At 44.0% G+C, this 26,010-nt stretch overlaps 1 protein-coding gene across 3 annotated transcripts in view; it reads right to left on the bottom strand.

The window, feature by feature from the left end:
* Window positions 1-505: 505 nt before the first annotated feature.
* CUL3 (cullin 3) overlaps window positions 506-26,010 on the bottom strand; it is a 119,088-nt gene continuing 93,583 nt past the window's right edge. Inside the window, exons 10-16 of one of the 3 annotated variants that reach the window (XM_068280733.1) lie at window positions 22,588-22,695; window positions 22,386-22,510; window positions 19,042-19,138; window positions 18,808-18,942; window positions 16,004-16,190; window positions 4,346-4,491; window positions 506-3,265 (exon numbers count right to left, since the gene is read on the bottom strand). In XM_068280733.1, coding sequence (XP_068136834.1) covers window positions 3,134-3,265; window positions 4,346-4,491; window positions 16,004-16,190; window positions 18,808-18,942; window positions 19,042-19,138; window positions 22,386-22,510; window positions 22,588-22,695 — 930 coding nt within the window. In that variant the 3' untranslated portion in view covers window positions 506-3,133. Of the gene's footprint in view, window positions 3,266-4,345; window positions 4,492-13,288; window positions 13,411-16,003; window positions 16,191-18,807; window positions 18,943-19,029; window positions 19,139-22,385; window positions 22,511-22,587; window positions 22,696-26,010 lie in introns of those variants that run through there. The other 2 variants (XM_068280732.1, XM_068280734.1) reach the window with 2 other exon arrangements.

A 26,010-nucleotide genomic window follows, 5' to 3' on the forward strand; every position in this document is an offset into this window, starting at 1 on the left:
AAATAAAAAAAGTGCAATTGTCAGTTGCACCCAATTAACCCCCCCCCCCCCCACCCACACCCCTGCCCAGAAATCTGGATTATGGTGTAAACACAGCAGAGTGAAAACCCTGTTTATTGCAAACTTTGCAGGCTATCATTACCATAAATATACAGCATAAAATGGTCTTTCAAAAGAAAATATGTAACAAGGAAAAATATATGTACAAAAGCAAACGCTGCTGTGCGAGAACTGTTTGTTTTTCAACTGTGGCAAACGTTTAAGATAAAAGGGAAAAAAGAAAAAAACAAAACAGAATGGCTGGGCTTCAATTACATGATGTCACATGTGACAGAACAGTAAATGGCGTAAAAACAAAACAAAAAATGCTTAGCACAGGGAAGTCCATTTGAAGTCAACAATGGCACTTGGCAACCACCATGCACATAGATAAATAGGGATGGGTCGATGTCACCCCTGCTGTACGTGTGATGAAGCAGACAGAATGCATAATGATCATCAGTGATGAGAGAAAGGGGCATGGTTTAATAAAACACAGTGGTCATAAACAATATGCATAGCAAGTTCAGTATGGTTTTCCAAATTAGCGGCTTTCTCTATGGCAAGAATTCACAATTTCAAACATTGGCAGGTCTTTATAAAAGATTTATGAGCAAATATATTTGATGCAGAGACTGTAGCTAACTAAACTATTAACGTGAAGGGTCCAGTGATCGGTTCAAAGCCAAGGAAACTAAAACACTAATATTTCAGCATTGGATGGACAGCGCATACGTCAGGCTTCTTCTGCTGCAAAGATCTTTCTGGGACTTCACTGGGAGAAATCCCCCACTGACGCCACAGAATCTACAACACCTTCTTCTCCTCCATACATACTCAAGGTCAACCCTAGCCCAATTCCTGTACATGGATCACTTACCACCACTCCCTGAATGTCCAGCTTAAAATCTGCCACTAGCTTTCCTAGCATCCTACTGGTTTGATATTGCAAGGAACAGAAATGTCCACAAATATTGTGCCCATCTTAAAATTGTAAATTTTGTGCGCACTACACCATTGCTTGGAACTAAGGATATATTTGAGAACCGGTACTCTAAAAGGCAGCTAACGTCTATCTACAGCTGATAACAAAATGCCCCAAATTCAGCACCAGCTTTGAGTTCAGATTATAAAAATGACCCTGAAAAAAACGTTTAAACCTGCCTATCCAGATGACAGCATTCACAAAGATGTACCTTGAAGAATGTCCTGTAGTTGAAATTCCCAGGGCACTCTTACAGCAACCTGTCTAAGTTGTCAGGTAAGCCTTGCTCCTTCTCTCATTTGGCCTCTTCCTAAGTACCAGGTTTTGCTTATTGGCCAGTTGCTGATGGACAAACTTCCTAACAAATTGTGAGGGTGAAGGAGCCTAGACAGGCAAGTTGAACAATGATCAGGCGGTCCATTTAACCTGGATTTTCAATACAGGATCAGATATTTGCAGCAATGCTAAGTTACTAAAAACACCACAATATGCAACATTCTAGTAATGCGTTAAAGAGGTACTAAGTCATTAGGGGTCGAGTATAAACTATCGCTTCTAGCGACAGGTCATACTGATGTCAAGATTATGCGGCCTTTTCACTACTTCGTTAAAGTTAGTCTGAAGCCATTAAAAAAATAAATACAATAAAAATACTCACCTAAGGAGAAGGAAGGCTCTGGGTCCGATAGAGCATTCCCATTTCTCTCGCGGCCCACTTGTTCCAGTGCAGGATGCCCCATTCAAATCCTTCATCGTGGGAGGATTTGGGAGCCTGAGTGCTCCCGAAGACTGGCAGCTCCGTACTGCATTTGCACGAGTATGCTTGCTCGCGCATGCGCAGTACAAAGCGGCCTGTCTTCGGGAGCATTTGGGCTCCCGAAGGCTGCCTAAGCCTCCTGCAGAAGCAGAGAGCAGTCTCCAACCCATCGGTTGGAGGTTGCTAACGGGGGAGACAGCGGTGGAATGCGTGGACCAGGAGAGGAACAGGAAGGCTCTATAGGACCCAGAGCCTTCCCTCCCCTTAGGATTTTTTTTTTTTTTTTTAAAGGCTTCAGACTCCCTTTAATGGGTGATGAGCAGTTGTAGTCATACAACACTGATGCCAATAAAAGCTTAAAAGTACCCAACTTTTTTTTTTTTTTTAGTTTGTATATGGGGAACAGAGAAAGGCAATAAAATTTAACAAAGTGCTGACCATCTCCCTAGTTCACATCATGGCTATCAAAACCTGGAGATCATTACATGTAAGGGCTGGAGCAATAAGTATTAGGTTGAAACTTCCAGTTGGGAGGGCTTGTCACTTCACCATAAATGGGTAGAAGCCAAACAAGAGAGTCACCCCCCAATACTGAAATATTAGTTGAGGGGTCTTTTCACCTTGCTACATAAACATGGAAGTAGAGTAACAATGATTTTCCAAAATAAAAAGCGCAGAGAAAAAAAAAAAAAGTTTCCAGTAGCCACTTCTACAAGTCAGGAGTACAAATATACACTGAATAAAGACTTCAGTCTTCAGGCCACAGTCTCATGTAGGTCAACCAATTTTATGTGCAAGAGCCAAAATAAAACCAACCCATATTGCAATGACATTCCCTTGAGTTCATAATTAAAAATAAACACTTTATTATACTTTTAAACAGAACTGCAACCCAGGAGAATATTCCCACTCAATGTATTCGTCCACCCCTAAAGAAGAGAAGAGTTATCCTCAACAGATGAACATAAACAGACTTACACCACCACTAACTTTTGGGGGGAGGGAGTAAAATCCCCAAAATTTTATTTGTTTTGAATTTTCTAAATTAGTTTTTATTTCATTTTCTCTTTTTTTGGGGCGTTTCCCCGCTCTTTCCATACATTATTGAGAGAAAGAAATATCTGGGTGTTAACAATTCCGCAAAGGAACTGTATAAATGGTATCTACAAAGGCCCCCCCCGAGGGAAATCGGATGTTGAAGATTCTTGTAGGCTTGTTGTGCATGTTCTAGAACACGTACTGCAATTTAATAGATGGCGGTCAAAACCGTGTAATGATTTAAAAGAACTTCCCAGTCCATGCGAAGGGGTATGAAGTCCAAGAGAGCAATTTTTATGTGCAGAGCACACGTTCTATGCTACGTATGTGTACACTTTGCGATCTTCAGGTGTTCGTGCTAAATATTCTCGTTCAATAAGTCCTTCAATACGCTTTTTAATAACAACAGGACTTGGAAGGAATCGGGCCTTCAGTTGTTGTGTTACCTAAACAGAAATGAGAGAGGGGAGAGAAATTAAATGCACATAAAAAAAAAAAATAAGACATTATCAAAGGTACAACAAACCTAAAGCAAAAAGTTCCACAGGCAGCAGCACCCTTCAACGTTAACCCAGAAAAAAAGGACAAAACCGTGTATCGAAATGTGGGTGCACCACGCACTACCATAGGCCATAATATGAATTACAGCCATAGCTTCTTTCAGATGGTAATTTGAGCAGTCAGAAGACTGATCCCAAATTACGATAAAAAAAAACCCCAAACACATAATTTGGCCGCTAGTGATAACCAATTTACGTCCGAGTCCACAGTGGCCTGGAGGTGGAATCGTAATTATCGCCACTGGGACTTTTGCAGGAGCCGAGTGAGCAGCTTTCGGTTTTGAAATTTTTTTCTCAAATTTTTCAGCACACTTTTTGCCAATGACACAGCTGATAGATCAAATTACACGTGTGATTAGTCACAGGTGAAGGGGAATTAGACAGGCTAAACTTTCTAAATACATGCAGGGTGCACTTCTCTATGTTTTCCTTCTGTCCCATGCAAGAGTTCAGGTCCACTTTAAATGCAGTACAGGGTACATTAAAAAGCAAGAAAGCAATGTACATGGTTATTGCATATCCAGCATCTGTATGGAGCATTGCATTGTAACAGCACGACAGCCATAACAGATTTGGGACTGCTCTATAACAGTATTAACAGCAGGGGATTCAGCTGTGTACCATAGTACTTACAAGTCCAAAAAATGACCCAGCACCGTTTTAGCAAGACAATTTTAAATTTTCCTTTATAAGAACAACATGGAACAGTGCCCTTTACTGTTCTTTATTGTCCTAATAAAACAACATTTAAACATTTGTCTTGCTAAGACAGTACTGGGTCATCTCTTGGACTTGTCTGGATCCCCTCCTTTCAGGGCTTGGAAGGTTAGACCCGAGCAACTTGCTTCTTTTGTGGGGTGCGGTTCACACTCCCTGGTTCCAACCACAGTACTCTGAGGACAAGCTGGCTACAGGCTGTCTACATATTTGCAAAGAGTCTACACAAATATGCTACAAATTGATTACCTCTGCTACTAATACATTGTGCTGCATCTTCTTCCTAGATTTCATAATTCGGACTATAGCAGCTTCTATTTCATGCTTTCTGTCATCATCAACCTTCTTTTGGGTCTCTTTTCGTTCAGGGTCAGATTCACCTTGTTTGGCAGCCACTGCAAGAAAAGAAAAGACGTTCATAGCAATCTCCATGAAAAGCCTCCACGGTGAACTCAGAGAGGCTTCTATGACCAGATCATAATCTCAAGAGTTTTCTACATTGAACGGATTTGTGGCTCAGGATAATACAACCTCCAATGTTATTACCGATTACCTTATCAGTTTCCACAGATCTCTTCAATATTGTGACCCTTAGTGGTTTCATCCTTTATAATGGTTTGATCCATAATACCCTTTTTTGTCCATGTAATAAAATGATGTATCCTTTAGAATGTGCGCTCGCAAGGGCAGGGCTCTCTCACCCTTGTGTTTTGGATTTTGTTATACATATTCATATTAATTCTGTCACGGTTATTACCAATTCTGTACTTTGCACCAATTCTGTATTTTGTACCAACCTATTTTGTATACTGGTGTATACTATTGCCTGTATTTTGTTCCCCATGTTGGTTTCTTTCTTTGTACAGCGCCACCGAATATGTTGGCGCCTTATAAATATAGCACCACAAAGGCTGTGGCGCTATATACTGTAAAAATCCTTAAATTTAAAAGTGTGTAGTAGAACTTTTCCCCACTAGAGGGGGCAATTGGAAAGATAAAGCAATTGCAAGCTAAAGGTACATTTCTTTCACTGTGCAAAGCGAATGTGAATAATGTGTAGCATTTGTGTGGGCACCAAGAAGTCTTTAAAATAAATAAAAGCTCTTGTTAAACCTGAAATATCTATTCCCTGCATGCCGAGGACTTCCCTTCCTGTATTTGCACATTTGTTGCAGACTCCAGTGGCAACCTTTCTTCACTGCTGTTGGACCGCTAACCACTCTATAGCAGAGTCTCATCTATTTCTCTGAAGGAACAGCAGCTCTAATGAGACCCTGAGCAGTGGGTAAAAAATGAAAATCAGGACGTACCTTTCTCCAGCCACCAGTAGCCCGTGAGGTCCTTAGGTGTCCTCTGGGTCCCCTCTGTGGTCCTGCTGGCGGGTACCGGTAGGTGTGGTAAAAGTCACGGATGCGCAGTATAGGGACTATCCATCACCTGTGGTGTTACCGTAAGGGGCCTTCCCATGTGTGGTACAGACTTTCTTGTATCGCACATGCACAGGACCCTTACAGCAATGTGTGTGATGACGCCACAGGTGATGGACGGCCAGGTCTCTGTACTCCGAAGCCACCAGCAGGCCCTCAGAGGGGACCTAGAGGACAGAGGGACCTCACGGGACACGGGGACTGGAGGAAGCCCCAAATACTAATTTCATTTTTTATATCACTGCTCACCCTGACCCTCCCTTTAATTAAGCATGTAAAAAAAGCTAACCATACACTGGACCATTGGAGGAGAGTGACCACCTAGTTCCAGAGGGTTCCGGGTTACCGAGCGGAAATGGTTGTTTTTCCGCATGCACCTGCGGTGGTTGCAGAATTGCAACCCATTTTTGTGAGGATAATTACCCACATTATTGTCCTCAAAATTATCCTAATGATACTGCACCATAAGGGATCCCGGTCCCACCCTCTCTATAGGCAAAGGACAATCCTCTCCCTTGTGAAGGGATCACCTGTAACCTGCACAGATACACTAACCATACACAGGGTTGTTTTTTTTTGGGGGGGGGGGCAAATTACTTTGACCAAATCTGACTAATCTGTTTACATTCACCACCTTTCAAATCAATTTAGTTTAATTTGTAGTGTTCACCAACAGAATTCACGACGCAGTACACCTGTCCGTTTCTGGGGGTAAGGCGGCTGGTCATATGGGTTTTTGGGGCAAAATTCCAGCGTGTGACTGCCTGCATAGAGTAAAGAACACTTGAACTGGGGAGAGTAGGGGGTGTTGCCGGAAGCACCATTTTTTTTGCACCTAGGGCATCTCTACAGCACATGCATGCCAGCATTGTGACTCATTAAAGAATAAAGATTTTACAATAATGGTTAAGCACAAGCCTTTATTACCATATTTGCTCCTACTTCCATGGCCTGCCGTCAAGCAGAGGTTTATGGGACAGAAGGACTAATTATTTTATGCACACGTTTGCATAGAGAAAACAAAGATTTAATCAGCAGGAGGTGTGTGTAGATTGCACAATGTGCTTCAAAGACTTTATGCTAGGTACACACTGCACAATTTTCTGGCAGATATTCCGCCAGACTCCGGCGACATGGAAAGAGTCCCAGGGGGCCTTTAACTTTAATGAGGGGGCAGAAAGGAGAACGGAGGGAGCAACAGGCATCAGGACAGATGATAGTATATGCTTGCTCCCCCATTCCTCTATTTTGACATCTGGTATCCTTTAAGCCTTTTACCTCCCTCCCCCATACTCTGTTACCCTTCTCAAAGGAGGACTCCAGTTTGCATTAGCTCATTCCAGGGTCCCTACAATATGGATGGGGGATTTCGACTCGGTATGTAATCCTGCCCATGATAAACTTCACCCACAACTGAACAAGGAAACCTCCTTTCCTTTGTTCCTCACAGAGTGGATGGTGGTGGTAGATGCATGTATACATCTGTTCCCTACTAAACAGGGTTTCACATGGTTCTTTGCATCGTATCGGACAGTCTTGTCTGGACTACGTCATTCTGTCTCCATCCCTCTTCCAATACCTTAGCTTAGCCACTATTCTCCCCCGCTTGGTTTCAAACTCTCCCTACAAGTTGAGGTACAGTGGGGTGTGGCAGTTGCCTCAGGCTCTGGAAATGTAACGCCTTCTGGCTGGATATAATAAATGCAGATGAAGCCATAACTAGAGAGCTGTAGGAGTTTTTGCATATAGAGAGGAAGAGGACATGGAACGGATATGGGAAACCCTTAAGGCTTGTTTAAGAGGGGTACCCATGAAGGCCATAAGCATGTATAAAAGAAATACAGTCAAAAGAGAACAATCTACAAGAGGACACAAGAGTTCTTGAACAGGAGTGACCTGAGAGATTTATCATCTGGTATGATGAGTGGTCAAAATCCCTGAGGGAGAGGTCTTGCTGAGGAGAAGGCAAAATCAGCTCTCTAATAAGCTCACTATGAGCAGGGCGAAGGCACAGGGACACTGCTGGCTAGAATTGCTAAAACTTCTTCTGCGCCCCCAATGATCTCCTCGATTCAGGGCCAATTGGAGGAGGAAAGGAAGGAACCCGGCTGCGGTAAACAAAGTCTTTAGAGATTTTTAAGCTGACTTGTATAACTCAAAATCCCCGGCTATAGAAACGGACTCTGAGATTTGTCTCTCTGAGCTCTCACTGCCGCGCCTGAGCAACGAACTCCATTAGTGGACTTGCACTCCCTTGAGGAGATAGAAAGGTCTATTGCCAGTTTTCCCAACAAAAAGGCGCTGGGATTAGATCGTATCACCATCAAAATTTCTAAGAAATATTATGATACTCCGACCCCACTCCATTTACAAACCTATAACACTGCTTTAAAACATGGTAAGCTTTAATCATCTAGGAGAGAAGCCAGATTGTGGTAATACCCAAACCTGGGTATATCCACTTCCATGAGACTCCTACAGACCCATCTTACTCCTTCCTGTTAATGCCAAAATCCTGGCTAAGGCGCTTGCGCTCAGACTACACACAGTAATTTTAAATCTTGTACACTCTGATCAAACAGGGTTTATGCCTGGCAAATGCAGAGCTATAAACATTCGTAGGCTGATGGCTAATCTTCAATGTACCGTATTTGCGGCCATATAAGATGCACCTAGGTTTAGAGAGCAAAAACAAAAAACTATATATATAAAATATATTAAACCTGGAGAGTCTTGAAAATGTTCTCACCCAATTGGTGTGTCCCCATGTGTCCTGTCCCCAGCGTTGTGCCTGCCCCTCTCCTCCCCCCCACAATGGCCCTAGTGACTGCTTCTGCTGATGAAGCCATTACTAGATGGAGCCACGCGGAAGTAAAGATGTCTGTGATCCCCGCGAGCGCAATGGATTAGGCAAGACCCTGCTTCTACACTTGCTACATATACAGGGGAGCTTGAGATGCGGGGTTAGGGGGATGAATGCGGACACACAAGGGGGTGGGACTATGCTGGGAATCCCTGACGTGGTGCCGGGTCGGCAGGAGTTTGTAAGTCAGGCATTTCCTGCATTCGCCGTATAAGATGCAAGGACTTTCCTCATTTTTGAGGGAGAAAAAGTGCGTCTTATACAGTGGGAAATAGGGTAATCTGAACCTGGGTCAAAGAGCGCTGGCATCTTTGGACATGCCCAAGGCTTTTGACACCGTGGAGTGGCCATACTTGCAGGCAGTGGTCACTAGATTTGCGGAAAATTTTATGAGGTGGGTACAAATTCTATACACAAATCCTACAGCTCGAGTGTGCACCAATTCGTGGGTGTCTTAATCTTCTACTCTGAAGCATGGCACCTGCCAAAGTTGCCTCCTCTATGCACGCACAGCAGACCCACTAGCCTGTCGTATCAGATCCCACCCCAACATAGGAAGCTTAAAGTGGAACTGTAAATTGGTATAAAATAAAGCGTTTCACTTACCTGGGGCTTCCGCCAGCCCCCTGCGCTGGTCCTCCACGATCCTCCATTCTCCTGACGCCAGCTACTTTTGTTACCGTCGGCTTGTAAGTTGATGGCAACTGCGCCTGTGTGCCCCGAGCCTCGCAAATTTTTCCGTGTTCCAGCCCGCAATAGCATGGCTCGGGGTGCGCAGGTGCAGTCGACTTACAAGTCCACAGTAACAAAAGTAGCAGGCGGCGGGAGAAGGGAGGATCGTGGAGGACTGCCGCGGGATAAGAAGGCTGCATGGGGCTGGCAAAAAACACCTAGTTATATACCAACTTACAGTTCCGCTTTAAAGACGCGGCATATACATGAGAAAATATCTATGCATGTGGACGATATGATCCTCTACTGGCAGATCTGTGTCCACTCTCTCTCTGTCTCTCTCCTCAGCCCTCGACATAATACATAAATCAGGATACAACTCCAGTCAAAGAGAAAATCTGTAGTTTTTATTGATAAACTCACTGATCAAGCATTCCTCTCAGCTTCGCCTCTGCAGATAATTGACCTTTTCAGATATTTGGGAGTAACCATACGGCTGGACCTTAAACACTACAGTTTTTTTTCCGGCAGATAAGACGCACCTTTTCTCCCCCAAAAGTGGGGTGGAAAAGTCAGTGAGTCTTATGGTCCGAATACAACAATTCAGACCGACACCAGTGACTCTCCTGCACTTCCACTGAAAGCCGCACTATGCTCCCAGCTTCTCTCCCCCGGGCAAAGTCAATATCAAAGTTTCAGCACTCCCCCCCCAATTTAAAAAAGTTATTAAAAAGTTGTGGTAACCCCATCCCGTCCCCCTCCACGGCCCTGTTCAGATCTGTGGTAGCGTCGAACCCCCCCCCCCCCCCCCCCTCCACGGCCCTGTTCAGATCTGTGGTAGCGCCAAACCACCCCCACCCCCCATTTCTCTTCCCCGACAAGGTGAATGAAATTATCCCTCCCGCTACGGCTCCAGTGTCCCCTGGGGCAATAGAGTAGTGCTAACAACTGAAGCCTCACCTGCTCCCGCTACACCCCTTGACACTCAGTGTTCTGTCTTCCCGATTGCATTCTCGCTGACCTATCACTGTGTGACCTGACGCCACATGAACCACAAATCTTTAAGGACTTTGAATGGAGAGAGGAGGGGGAGAAGGGGGGTGCAGCAACTTTTAAATGGACTTTGCCTGAGGGAAACGAATGGGGGGGGGGGGGGGGGGGGGTGGGGGCTGGGCTTGCTGATAATTTTCAATAGATTTTGCTTGGGGGAGAGGGGTGGGGGTGCTGCTGCAACTTTTCAATAGACTTTGCCTGGGGGAGGGGGCGCTATTTCTGCAGCCTTGCGATGTGCCTCTGCCCTGAGGAAACTAGTTTAATGAGGTTAAAGCCGAAAATTGGATCAGAATGCCTTGAATAGTGTAGCGGGGGTTACTGTAGCAGATGAGGCAGCAGGGCATACTTTTGCTGGGCAGTGTATAGCTTTAATGGAGACCGGTTGTTGGGAAAAGCTCCAGAAGACGCCCCTGTCCAATGGACGCACCAGGTTTAGCATGTTTTTTTTCCCTGGTGTTTGTTTTCTAATCCTAGGTGTTTATGGTCAGGAGCGTCTTATTGTCTTAGAAGATAAGGTTTTCCCACTCTTATGCTGGGAATACATGGCTCGATTCTGAGCGGATAAGATGGTTAGATAGATCATTTTCGATATGTCTGATCACCGTTCGATCATTTTGCCACTGGATTTCTCATTGAAGTGAATTGGGAAGAAAAAAAAAAAAAAAGGATAAGAAAAACGAGCGGAAGATGAGAATCGAGCGGGCAAAACGATCGGGCGCAGAATCGGGCAGCAGGATCGACCCGTGTATTCCCAGCATTTGGTACAACACAAAAGCAGGGTTTGGACCAAGCTCACCCTTTCTGTAGCCAGCAGAGTTTAGCAAAAATGGTCCTTTACCTAAAATATTGTATATAGTCCATTACTTCGAGATCTATATACCCCAAACCTTCTTTAAAAAGGACAACTAATGAGGGATATGGAGACTGCCATATTTATTTCCTTTTAAATCCCAGTTGCCTGGCAGCCCTGCCAATTTATTTGGCTACAGCAGTGTCTGAATAACACCAGAAACAAGCATGCAGCTAATCTTGTCAAAACTGACAATTTCAGAAACACCTGATCTGCTGCATGCTTGTTCAGGGTCTATGGTCTATGGCTAAACGAATTAGAGGAAGAGGATCAGCAGGATGGCCAGGCAACTGGTACTGCTTAAACAGAAATACATATGACAGCCTTAACATCCATCTGCTTACAGTTGTCCTTTAAGAAACTATGTCCACTTACCTCATGTCTGAAAAAGCGTAAACTTGAGTTTAGAACAGCCATTTCTGCAGAGTCCTAATGGCATGGAGTACATTGCTTTCCCTTCATTTGAAACATACTATATAGCAGCACAACTTCATCAGCTAGCCCTATGGTTCTTCACAGAAATGTATGGTTAAGACACTGACTTATGAGCGTCTTTGGCCATTGATCTGCTGAGGGGCACTCTCCCTAGGAAGCCAAAAGGAGACATCTCTGCTTAACCAGGCCCATAGATTATGACGCTGGGTGCTCAGATACTATGCCGACTAATTTGGAATTTTATACCCCCATGTGGTAAAATCCACTACTGGACGAAATGTCCATAATTCCTGACTCTTGAGTTTGGACTTGTAGGGTCACCGTGTTTCTTGGTCACATACTGGAGAATGGTAAACTCCTCCCATTCTTTAAACTAGCAGCTATCTATAATTTGCCTAACTCCATCCACTTTAGATACCTTCAATTAGCCCATGTGTTCCGATCCCAATTTGGGTCCGAACGAATTAGAATTCACATGTTTGATACGCTCTTAGAAGCAACAAAACATTTGTTAGGAAAAATACTCCATGGTGGTAAAGTTTAAGACAGACAAATAAAATAGCCCATCCAAGGCCAAATGGGTGAAAAACGGTTTAGATTTGGATGAGGATTGGGACGATATTTTAGAAGCAGCCAGAGCCGTCCCCCACTGTTAGGGCTTCACGATTTTAGGAAAAAATTGAAATTGTGATTTTTCTTTCAGAAATTGATTTCAATTTTTGTTCACGATTTTCTTCAAATCAAGATTTAGTACAGTTGCCCCAGTACAGGTTAGCTAGGTAGGTGCCTCAAGTATAGGTAGCCAGTATAGGTGCCCCCAGTATAGGTTAGCTAGGTAGGTGCCTCCAGTATAGGTTAGCTAGGTAGGTGCCTCCAGTATAGGTTAGCTAGGTAGGTGCCTCCAGTATAGGTTAGCTAGGTAGGTGCCTCCAGTATAGGTTAGCTAGGTAGGTGCCTCCAGTATAGGTAGCCATTAGTAAAGGTTGGCTAGTTAGGTGCCGCTAGTATAGTTGCCCCAGTACAGGTTAGCCAGGTAGGTACTGACAGTATAGTTGCCTTATGGGTTCACTAGGTAAGGTGGCTGCCTCCAGTATAGGTAGCCAGACAGCATAGGTGTAGCAGCGGGGTGAGAGCGGGCATAGTAATAACTTACCTTCCAGGATTACATCGGCAGCTTTTATCTTCCTCTCCCAACTATCGCATTTAGTGCCGCTAGCGGCAGGTTGCGGAAAGATATATGCGAAGAAAAAAAAATGTGCCGCCTTCGCCATTACGTAGTCATCGTGCTCCACAGATATTTTGAATTTAAAGGGAACCTTCTTAACTGAGAGGGATATGGATGTTTCCTTTTAAACAATACCAGTTGCCTGGCAGTCCTGTTGATCTCTTTGGCAGAAGTAGCGGCTGAATCACACACCTGAAGCAAGCTTGCAGCTAATCCAGTCTGACTTCAGTCAGAGCACCTGATCTGCATGCTTGGTGATTGGCTGAGGTTGAAAGTATTAGACACACAAGATCAGCAGGATGCAGCTGGTATTTTAAAAGGAAAAAATGCATATCCTCAGTTTAGGTTCTCTTTAAATCGATATATCATACAGCCCTACCCCCTGTGTTTGAGAACAATTGAATAGTATATTATACACTAGACATATCTTACTCCCTCCCGCATAATCAAATATGACCCAAAAGCCTCTGAAGTGCCCTAGATGTTCACTGTCCGCCCCATTCTTTCTTCTTTCATTCAATAAAGGACTGTCCCTCGATTTCTGCCTTCTGGAAGCAAGTGGTCTAGTTCTTGCATGACAGCATGGGCTGCCCTGAAACACTGGACCCCTCATTATGCCTTCTGGGCCTAATAACTGATGAAGAAATACAAAAGTACACCAAAAAACTTTTATGTCACATACTTTATTTCATGCTAGGAAATCTCACTGAAATGGCTGTCTGCAGAGGCTCCCACTTTCCAAAGCTGGAAGGCCAGGATCGACTGTATGCTTCTCTACAAGAAACTAATCTATACACAAGATGGATAGAAAGTTAAAGGGGAACTGAAGAGAGAGGTATATGGAGGCTGTCATGTTTATTTCCTTTTAATCAATACCAGTTGCCTGGCAGCCCTGCTGGTCTATTTCTCTGCAGTAGTATCTGATTAAAACCAGAAACAAGCATGCAGCTAGTCTTGTCAGATCAGACTTATAAGTCTGAACCATTGAAACACCTGATCTGCTGCATGCTTGTTCAGGGGCTATGGCTAATAGTATTAGAGGCAGAGGATCAGCAGGGCTGCCAGGCAACTGGTATTGTCTAAAAGGAAATAAACATGACAGCCTCCATATACCTCTCTCTTCAGTTCCCCTTTAAGTTGTATGATATATGGTCCAACCCATCCTTGAATTTTTGCCTATTAACATACCCAATTTACCTTATCTTTCTGTGTCATATAATATTGTACCGTATTCTTTTAGGTTTTATAGTGGATGTATTCTTCTGCACACCATGTCGTATTACCTTTTATATGCAGCATTAAAGTGAACCAGAGACGAAGCACCCTCCTGCATTTTACCATATATATATATATCAGTGGGAACATTAGGAATCTTAGCTGAGTCTGTCTTCTCTGATGTCTTTTCAAGCCCATGCCTACCCCCTTCTGGCTCTGCTATAATGACCCATCTATAATGATTCCTGAGCAAAGCCAGACAATGCTCAGTCGGGATTTTATCAGGGCTGCTAACAAGCAGGTTGAGCAGTGAAGGATGAAAGAGAGCAGGGTAGGCGTTTTCTCTAATGTTCATACTGATATATATGGTAAAATACATGAGTGTGCTTAGTCTCTGGTTCACTTTAAGTATATCATGCCCATTCTTCTATATGTTCTATACTGTAATGATAAACCGCTATCTGATTATCATATCCCTGACTGTCTTAATGCAATCGCCTCCTTTATGGCCTCCCATTTTCTAAAACTCATGGACAATATTCTCCTGTCTTCATCTCTGGTCACCTCTTCACCCTACCGCTTACAAGACTTCTCTCTATTCTCTCACCTCCTCTGGAGCACTCTCTCAACACAATCTAAAAACTCACCTCTTCAGGCAAGCATACTCTCCTACCTAGGAGACTTCAGTCACTGATCACTATTTCAACCATCTCATACACCGCTTCCCTTTACCTACTGTCCTATCCCTTAATCCTTTAGACTGTAAGGCCCTTTGGCCAAGGCTTTCTTCCCCTTTGTCTCACAATGCTGTGTAATGTGTTTGTATACCTCCCACCCCTGTGTAACAATCTATAGTTGATTTGTTCATTGCATCAGTTGTACTCCACCATTGTTTTGTATTGACTTTTTTTTTTTGTATCACTATACCCTGTATGCGGTTTTACAGCGCCATGGAAGACGAGATGAAAAAAAGTTGAAACCTTTAACTTTATTCAATGAGAAGAAAACAATGCATTGACAGGGAGAATCAGTTTAGCGGACCTGGGTTAAACTAAATCATAGGGAACATAACTTACTTTCACTGCTTTATGCAGTTAACCTCCCTAGCGTTCTGATTATGCGCAGCCGCATGGCTGCGCATGCTTTTTTTAAAGCTAATTTTTTATTTAATCATGTAGCTAGCCTAGCGCTAGCTACATGATCCCCCCCCAGCCGAATCCCACCCATCCTTCCGATCGCCACCGGCGATTATGGCCTTCCCCCGTCGCCATGGCGCCGAACGGAATGATGTCGATGAGTCCTGTCCCATCCCCCCCATCCCCGGAAGATTCGAGACAAGGCATGGTCGCTAATCTTATTGGGGCTGCACAGATCTTCATATATAGGGTGGCTACTCGCTAGCTGCGCGAGGCCGCACATGCGCAGTAAGTGCTACTGCGCATGGGTGTGCTTGGGCGGCCTCACTATAGGAAGAGGAGCTGCGTGGCCCCGATGTGGAGGGGGGCTGTGTTTAGCAACAGGGAACAATGAATTAAAGATGGAAGCCTCAATAGGATCCTGAGCCTTCCATCTCTTTAGGTAAGGATCTAATTATGATGTATTTGATTATGTAGCAACCTATGGAAAGTATATTTTTAGGCATCCCCAATAAAAAACAAAAAAATAATCCAGTTAACACTTGGAGCTTTATGTCTATTATTCTTCTCTATTACACTGCCTGAATAGGAATTCTACTAAAAACAGGAATAGGAGTTCCACAAAATGCACACAAATTTATTTACCGCCAGGTACAGACAGGTCTTTACTGATCAGTAAATTACGTGATAACTTGCCCCATTTTTTTCAATGAGAATGGCAATTTTTGGTAAAATACCACACATTTTATGACTCAATTTACCACATGCATTAAAATTATGACTGAAATCTCCCAGAATAGCAAACTGCTTTTAACGCATGCGGTAAAACTGACAGTAACCGTACCAGAATTGAGGCCATTGTTCACTGAATCAAAAGAGAATGCTTTCACAAGGCAGGAAAAATAAGCCTCTGACTATCAGCTAAACACCACTGACCTGTAGGTATGTCACTGACAAAGCAAGAACACTAGTTTTGTTTTTTTTGTACATTTTATAGAGTCCACACAAATATTTAGAGCAAAAGAACCCACCTGTTTGTATCTTAACTCTGTGCAGTTTGGAAGTGAATTGATCATTAACAGTGAACACATGACCACATTCTATTTCCTTTGATTTAGGCTCCTTTGTGAGGACTCTCTGCGTGGGCTTTCCACAGGCCAGAGACTGCAGCGCTCTCACCAGCTCTCGCTCTGGGATGTCTGTCTCTTGCTGGATTTCCTGTAAGGAAAGCAAAAATACAAACACTATAAATGTATTACTCGCAAACAGATGAGACTATCTGCCATCTACAATTTCCTCTTCAAGAGGGACTGCACTATCCCAATACCATTTGAGTCAAATTAAAGCTCCCATGGTCCAGCCTGAGTTTTGTGACCACTACCTAAAACAACCTGGCTTTCCCAGCTCTTCTGTACCACCCTCAAAGCGAGGGCACATGTAAGGGCTCTTTCACGCTTCCTGTGATGCCGTTGGTTGTGATGCACTGCACATTGTGTGCCACAGGGATGGTAACATGGAAGTCCATTGACTCGCATGTTACTGTTCCCAATACAGAAAGCATTCCTGTGCAATGCACTCTAACACGCCTGGTAACACTAACGCACGAGGCATGCAATTTCCCATTGGGTTCACACCTCCACTAAGTAGTCATATGAAGTGCAACAAAAGTCACCCACTTAGCTAGTGGAGGTGCATTCAGTTTATGATGGCTGACATGTATGGCAAAGACGCTGTGGCGGAAAGCTGTAGAAAGTCGAATGCAGATTGCACATCTGACATATAGAATGGATTATCAATTTCTATTGACTGACTGGCAGAATATGGATGTCTACTAGTGTTCCAGCCACACTTCATTCTAATGTATGTACAGTTGTGTTCAAAATTATTCAACCCCCCCACTGAAATTGAGTGTTTTGGCCAGTTTGACTTCGATTTTGATCATTTCAGTCATCTTGTTTACAATTAAATCAAAGAGGCACTTGTAAGTCAGACAAATATAACAAAATTTATAATGGAATAATCACAAATGTCTTTTCTGTGCTCACATCATTATCAGTTTTATTCAACCCCCAAGTGACATTCATTCTTAGTACTTAGTACAACATCTTTTTCCAGTTATAACCGTTTTCAAAATGTGAAGCATAGCTTGGCACAAGTGTCTTGCAGCGATCTACGGGTATCTTAGACCATTCTTCATGGGCAAAAGCCTCCAGTTCAGTCACATTCTTAGGCTTGCGGGCTGCAACTGCTTTCTTTAAGTCCCACCAGAGGTTCTCAATCGGATTTAAGTCTGGTGACTGCGATGGCCACTTCAGAATGTTCCAGCCTTTAATCTGCAACCATGCTCTAGTGGACTTTGAGGAATGCTTTGGATCATTGCCCTGTTGAAAGGTCAAATGTCTCCCAAGCCTCAGGTTTGTGATGGACTGCATCACATTTTCTTCTAATATCTCCTGGTACTGACGAGAATTCATGGTACCTTGTACACACTGAAGCTTCCCTGTACCTGCAGAAGCAAAACAGCCCCAAAGCATGATTGACCCCCTGCCATGCTTCACAGTAGGAAAGGGGTTCTTTTCTTCATAGGCCTTGTGCTTCCTCCTCCAAACATAGCATTGATCCATGGGCCCAAACAGTTCTAATTTTGTTTCATCAGTCCACAGAACACTACCACAACAGTTTTGGGATAGTGTTCTGATGAAACAAAATTAGAACTGTTTGGGCCCATTGATCAATGCTATGTTTGGAGGAGGAAGAACAAGGCCTATGAAGAAAAGAACACCTTGGCTACTAAGAAGCATGGCGGGGGTCCAATCATGCTTTGGGGCTGTTTTGCTTCTGCAGGTACAGGGAAGATTCAGCGTGTGCAAGATATCATGAATTCTCTTCAGTACCAGGAGATATTGGAAGAAAATGTAATGCAGTCCGTCACAAACCTGAGGCTTGGGAGACGGACCTTTCAACAGGACAATGATCCCAAGCATACCTCCAAGTCCACTAGAGCATGGTTGCAGATTAAAGGCTGGAACATTCTGGAGTGGCCATCGCAGTCACCAGACTTAAATCCGATTGAGAACCTCTGGTGGGACTTAAAGCAGTTGCAGCACGCAAGCCTAAGAATGTGACTGAACTGGAGGCTTTTGCCCATGAAGAATGGGCTAAGATACCCGTAGATCGCTGCAAGACACTTGTGCCAAGCTGTGCTTCTAATTTAAAAGCTGTTATAACTGGAAAAGGATGTTGTACTAAGTACTAAGAATGAATGTCACTTGGGGGTTGAATAAAACGGATAATGTGAGCATTACAAGTGCCTCTGATTTAATTGTAAACAAGATGACTGAAATGATCAAAATCAATGTCAAACTGTCCAAAACACTATTTCAGTGGGGGTTGAATAATTTTGAACACAACTGTATGTCACTCCTTACATACAGGGTGCTGCTCCTTTGGCCCCCGGACCATATTGGATCGACCATCTTCCCCTAGTCGACACAGCAATTGTGCCGCATTCTGAGGTTCCCAGCAAAGATGCTTGACAGCCGCTAATGCATGCCGAGAGACATAGTCCTTGGATGAGAGTATCCAGTGGCCGCATGTCTTCGCTGGGAACTTCAAAATGCACCAGCTGCAGTCTCCTGTGGAAGCTAGCAGATCAAATATGGACGAGGAAGGGAAAGCCACTGGATCCTAAAGAGGCTTCCCCTTTCTTCTTCAGTAGATGGGATCTAACGCTGGGACAAACCTGCCTGAGCAGGGTTGTACCAGCGCTAGATCCCATCTAGCCCCAAGGGTCGGAGCCTGAGCAACGTTTGCAAAACCATAAAAAAAGTCCCACCTCGAAGGTGTACTTTTCCCTATTGTTGAAGAGTATTAATATCGTCATCTGGAAGGTAGAGACTTGCAATATGTGTTTCCGTGTGTTGGAGCCCGTGACCTGGGCACCTCCCACGCCAACTTCTGAGCCGTCCTCCTGGAAAGACAGTACACACATTCAGGGAAACTTGCTATGTGGTGGGAGATGGGTAAATATTCAAAACAAGAGCAAAGGACCACGTACATTTTTGCCTACCTTTTTGATAGGTCCGTAGAACGTGGCATTAAGATCTGCAGAACCCATGTGGTGCTGCAATGTGAGCTGCCGTCCACTGTGCTTAGCAAGATAAAACCTTAACAAAAGCAAAGTCAGGATGTCAATTTCTTACAACAACAACAGAGATCACAAATCAAAAGTTGCATGGGGTTAGAACCACCTGGGTTTCCACTGCTGAATGGGTTTGTGGTATCATTTCTCATAGTCTTAACATAGTTTAACTTGAATTGAATTTCAAACCTTGTAATGTTTACATTGTGAGAGAGTCTACTCATGTATTTACTTGAAAATGTAATCAAAAATGTTCTCCCCCCCCAACTTACAAACAGCAATTAATTTGCGGCATCCCTGAAGAGACCATTAATTTTCCGTCAGGACAATTCTTCCAGATGGAGTTTCAGAAAGCAAAAAAATAATCCTAAAAAGCAGACCCCTTTTCCATTTTCTAAAACTAAAATCCAATTTTATGGCGTTTGCCTGACATTTTAGAGAAGCATGCACACAACCGAGAAAATATATCAGGGAAATATAATCAAACACAGGGTCACTAATGACCAGCCCTTTGAGTATAAATATAGGAGTATTTAGCTCCACATTATTGGACCTAATGGTCAGTAAAAGAAACACAACTTTAATCTTGCCTAACAAGATTCACAAATTAAATGTATAAAACCTCCAGTGTGGAGGTCTTGGCTTATCCCCCACAATAAGACATATAATGAGGTGTAGCTATTCCACATAGAGGTTTAGAACCCTGCTGGTATAGGAGATGGTTGTAGCCACTAGCATTCAGTAAGCTGTTGTATAGACTGCTAGCAGATGCTGCCTGTAGTCAGTACAAACCATCACCTACATATACATATCAGGAAGACATATAGAGGAGTGATGGTGCCATTTACAAAGTGGTTGTATAATGTTCTTTAACATGTTTCACCTTATGGCTTTTTCAAAAAGTGCTATACATATATACAATGAGCATAGTGCACCCCCCACCAGCAAAATGTCCCCCAGCAAATAGCCCAAGTCAGAGCTCAGGTTTTATACATTAATTTGTGAATCTTGTTAGGCACGATTAAAGTTGTGTTTCTTTTACTGACCATTACGTCCAATAATGTGGAGCTAAATACTCCTATATTTATACTCAAAGGGCTGGTCATTAGTGACCCTGTGTTTGATTTTAGAGAAGCAGCAATCTTTTCTGTGGAAATGAGGTTAGTTTACTGGCAGGCAGAGTGTCAAATTTTAAGTAAAGATTGTCCGATGTTTGACTATCTCTCTAGCCTGCTACAGAACATACAACACCCCCCCCCCCCCCAAAAAAAAACAATGACCCATTGTCTTGCAAATAAAAATATATAATATATACATATACATATACATATACATATACATATATATATACATATACATATATATATATATATTCATAAGCATGCTATAAAAGGCGCAGTCATCGAGTTATATATATATATTCTATCAAATGCCACTTATCTGGGGCTTCTATCGGCCCCCTGCAGCTGGAATGTCCCTCGCCATCCTCCTCCGATGTTCCGCTCCCCGCCGCAGTCACCGGGTTAATTATTCATCTAACTAGACGAATAGAACTGCGGCTGCGCGGCCGTGCGAGTCATTGGGAGCTCACTGTGCAGTACAACGTCATCTTGTACTGCGCCTGCTTAGTAAGCTCCCGATGACGCACGTGGAGCAGCCGCAGTTCTATTCTTCTAGTTAAATAATTAGCTCGGTGCCGGCGGCGGGGAACGGAGCATCGGAGGTGGCAAGTGGCAGTTTTTTTTTTATATAGTCAAGAGAACCCCTTTAAGCACATGATCATGACTAGCAATTCAGAGACTTCCATATCTATCACCTGACCAAACTGAACACACGCTTCTCTAAGTTCTACTAGACAAGACCATCACTATTCAATGTCCAAGCAAGAACATGTCTTATAAGTGCAAAACTGCAGGGTTTGTGGGTTGAAACCCTTTTATGCCCTTGCCTCTCCTCCATCCAATTCCTTAAAGTCTATTTGTATTGTAACTTTGGAAAGAAATTGCAACAGTGAGAATATCACGAGATTACAAACCACAAATAAGTGTGAAACGCGTGACAACATGGAAGCTTAATGTAAACCAAGCAGATGTGTGTGTTTCTGGGCTACAGGTAGCATAGCTGCATCTTTTGATATAAAAAAAACAGTGTGTGCAGTAAACGTGATTCTGTGTTTCTTGGTCTTGCAAGACACCATATCTGAAATGTATGCTCCCATTGGGTTCAAACTCATGGTGTACATTACACTGTTTCTATTGTACAAAACAGAAATAAATGAAACGGTTAGAGCCTGTTTCCACGATTCCGCAGAGTTTCCCCGCACATGATTCGCACGGGGAAACTCTGCCATAGGGGATAACGGGGCCGCGGCGGAATCGCTTGCGGGAGCGATTCGCCCGGAATACCCCGCAGAATTCGCCGCGGAGGCTGCGAATCCCATAGCCGTGCATGGCACGGCTTATGGGATTCGCCTGCGATCCCGCCCACCCGCTCAGTGCGGCGTGCGTCTGCGAGACGCACGCCGCACTAGTGGAGACGAGCCCTTACAGTTACATTAAAAGTTAATATAGGCCTGTTTAGTTACAACAGGTGTAAAGGGGCAAAATAAAATACCAATGAGTGTAAGAGGTGTCAAAACGTATAATAAAAACAGGAGTGGTGACATCCCAAGGATTTTGGCACAATACTGGTAAAAAGTTGCTTTATTCAGACACAAGTCAACATGTTTCACGGGATAACCTGCGTCTTTATACAAGAGTTGCTCTGCGGTAACACAGCAACACTGTTACTTTGACCTGGAAAAACAAAAAACTTCCCTGCGACCCAGCGGATAAACAGAGTGACATGGGACAGCGAGGAGCGGATCGCCGGACTCGGAGAAGACCTGGTCCTGGTAGTATTTTTTTTTCCCATTATTCTCTTTCCACCTCGGGGTCTCTAACCATTTTACATTTGTTGGTGCTTCCAATTAATTGAACCACCGTGGCGAAAGGCTGAGTTTCTGACCGAACCCAGTGTGAAAAGTCCAATATCTGAGTATGGACAGGCTCCACATCTTCCTTATGATTTGCAGCCTGTCATACAGCCTAGGTTTGTAGGAGAGTATACAAATTTATTTAACTTGCATATTAGATCAGCAGCAGCTCTGTCTTTCTCTGTGAGTTTATTCAAGATTATACTTCATTGGCAAAATAAAACAGGTCGCTATTCAAAGCTTGATCACAAAAGTTCATTAAGTTTTGCCAGTTGGTTTTCCAAACTGTTTACAATACCTTCTAAATACTTCGAAAGCATGTCTGGCAGCTGGTGGGATGTTGCATTTTGGTGTAGCTGACTGTGTGGGCCAATAACCAGTGGTGAGCACTCTCACTGTGAGATCCACCCCTCCTAAGGACACCTGGAACACATATTTAGGATACTAGAAAGAGTCTCATCACAGGCATTACACACAGACGAATGCAGATAAGCTCATACCCCTGTTGTCTGTAGATGCTGCCTGAATTCATCCATAGTGGTGTTTGAGATGCTCATGTCTCTAAACATGCCCTCCAACTTAGAAGTAAATTGGCACCCACACTCCGTCTGAAAGACAAAAGAACATCTGAATTTTATCTGAGCATGTTACAGTATGGAACAATCACTTAAATTCACAAAACTGCCGTTACAGTTCTGAAGAATGAGAGATAACCACTCCAATCTGGGCAGGAAGTAGGATGAAATATCCAAATTAGACAGGGTATATATGTGCTGCAATCCCATACACTCCGTTAATAGAAGAGAACACCACTCAATACTTTTTAATACAAATAGAATGATGGGAGAGTTGTTAGGGTGCTGTCACTTTGATTACTGCAAAAGACATCACCAGTAAGGCCCAGTTCACACTCGTGTTTAAAAGAAAGAAAGAAAAAAAAAAAAAAAACGGTCCGCTCGTACATCGGAATGGAGCGGATACTGTACAAATGGGACGGATTTGAATGGATCCAATGTTAACCTATGGATCCGTTCACGTCCATCAGTTGAAATGGATCCGTCCCGCTGAACGCACCGCAAGACCAATTTTTCCGGACCACTGAGCTCAGCAGAACGGAAATGGAAGATGAAGCCCTGCATTGAGGGCAATGAGAGAACAGGACATTACTTCACACTAGTGAAGAAACAGTACATTAAGGCGCAAAATCCACTGGGGGTGGCAGGCTCTGGGCAGGGATGTGGGGACACGAACCGGGCCTAGTTAGGGAGGGAAGCCTGGAAGAAAACCTCCCTACTGCATGGCTGCAATTGAAGACGGAAGCCTGGGTACGTTTTAATCCTCCCTCACCTGCCCACACCAAAATGTTAACCACTTCTGTGCCAGTGGGGTATTTTTCTGATCGGTGCTGCGTGGGCTCTCCAGCCCGCAGCACCGATCAGATAGCAGCCAGGATGATCAGACTTCCCCCCTCCCCTTTTTTTCCCTACTAAGGGGGGGGGGGGGGATGTCCTACTTCCCCGCGTGTTTACATCTACCCTGCGAGCCGCAATCGGCGGCTCGCAGGGTGTTCACGGAGACACGGACATGGAACGGGCGTACTTAAGCGTACGCAGAATCCTGAAGTGGTTAAGCTCTTTCTTAGCAAAAATATTTAGTCGGTAGCCTTACAAAAACATATCCTGCTATTTCAGGGGGCAACCTTTACATGTTCAGTAGTGTTTTCTGGCCTCTACACAGGTTGAATAGCTTGTCACATGGGTACTGACTGTCCATGGTTACAGTTTCCCATGTAACTTGTAAGCTAGAGAAATGATCTTAAGGGGCCCATACACTGGTCGATTTCAGCCATCGCTCGATTCTATAGAATTGATTGGAAATCTATTCTATAAAATCTATCGATTGATTTGCGGCAGATTTTGATCGATTTGATCCATCTAACAAGCTGTTGGTTTAAATGTATTGGTCCATTTTCAAACTGCATATATTTGCATAAATTCAGAAGTATCTGCATATCATTGTTCATCCCCAGTGAAATTAGAATCCAGACTGCAAAGGGTTAATGATCATTTGTATGTTAATTAACCACTCCCCTCAGCACTTGCTTTCTCTTATTTAAAGGGGACCTGAACTCTTGCACAGGAGACAAAGAACACATAAATCCACTCTGTGTTTATAGAGAACAGCATGTCTAATTCTACCTTCTTAGAAAGTCATGAGCTAGTGTAATTTCAGCAGCAGGAGGTTAACTTTCTGTGCTCCCAGTATACTAGGAAGTAACAATCGTGCAGAATCTCGATAGGGGTTCTATAAGCTTTAACAAGGAAAGGTTATTCTTTGAGCACTGCAGAAACCAGACTTCATTTGACCCTACACCACCTTGTGGTGACAGAGTCATATGTAAAGCACTGCATTGGGCAGGAGGTATGTCACTGGGATTCCTGTCTGTCTACACAACATTGCACCACACTCCCGTCCACACTTGCAGTGTCGTCCACTGACTTGCATTTCTGCAGAATCTCGGCAAAGCGCTGCAGACTTTGTGCCAGGAATGTGGCAGTTTGGATACTTCCTGTGCACTGCGTGAAGTGTGCGTGTCTCCATAGGACTTGCATTGCCCTCGTGGCAGGGAAGTGAAATGTGGGGTGACGCAGCACATAAGAGTAAGGGGCATAAAGGTTATTATGCTGTTGCTTACTTTTAAAGCAGAGAGGATTTTTTTGTTTAGGTCCACTTTAAAATTTTTCAGCCTTATTTCTTGTATCCTATAAGTTCCTATACCTGTACTAATGTGGTCCGTCTTACTGCAGCCTTTCCTAGTTGCACAGTGGCTGTATTATCTCTTAACCACTTGCCGACCAGGGCTTTCTGCACTGATCGGTGCTGCGTGGGCTCTCCAGCCCGCAGCACCGATCAGGAGTGAGCCAGGGCGATCAGACTACCCCCCTTTATCCCCCACTAGGGGGATGTCCTGCTGGGGGGGGGGGGGGGGGTCTGATCGCCGCCGGCTGCAGTTGCTTAGCGGGGGGGCTCTTCAAAGCCCCCCTCCGCAGCGTTCTCCGCCGTCTCTCCCGCTCCCTCCCTCTCCCTCCTCCTGTGAGCTGGGCAGGACGGATTTCCGTCCTGCGCATTGAAGGATAGGCTTCAGCCTATCATATGCCGGCAATCCCCGGCCAATCAGAGGCCGGGGATCGCCGTATGATGTAAACAGCGGGGATTTCTTCCCCGCCTGTTTACATTTTGCCGGCGAGCCGCGATCGCCGGCTGTTCACGGAGACACCCTCCGTGAACTGACATGGAGCGGCAGTTTCCATGGTAACCCGCAGACGACCAGTTTACGCCAATCGGCGTTAGCTGGTCGTCAAGAGGTTATATAATCTAATCTTTTTTCCTTTGTCAGCTTTGTCGGCTCAGGCAGGAATGTGCTGTGATAGGTAGAAGTTATATACACCCTCTCCACGCCTCCTCCAGGCTCTTTATGAGTCACAGACTGAGCTTCTCTCAGCCTATCACATGCTGGTTAGCAGCCATGTTGGTTTGTAAACACTACCTAAAACTGGCAATTACAAGCCAGGATTGCAGCAGGGAGTGGCAGAAACAGCAAAGAGGGGCCCAGGAGAACATAATGAACAGAATGTTATAGGGTTGCAAAGGTATGAAAATTCACGGTATGATAACCATCAACAAACAAACCACGGTATGCCTATTATGCAATTCTCATTACAATTACTCTTATAAAAATGAGAAAAGGTCAACATTGAACAAACTCTTCTTTATTAAAGGACAACTGAAGAGAGGTATAGGGAGGCTGCCATGTATATTTCCTTTTAAGCAATACCAGTTGCCTGGCTCTCCTGCTGATCCTTTGCCTCTAATACTTTCAGCCATAGACCCTGAACAAGCATGGAGCAGATCAGGTGTTTCTG

Source organism: Hyperolius riggenbachi, chromosome 4 (genome assembly GCF_040937935.1).
Source record: "Hyperolius riggenbachi isolate aHypRig1 chromosome 4, aHypRig1.pri, whole genome shotgun sequence".
NCBI classification, from domain to species: Eukaryota; Metazoa; Chordata; class Amphibia; order Anura; family Hyperoliidae; genus Hyperolius; species Hyperolius riggenbachi.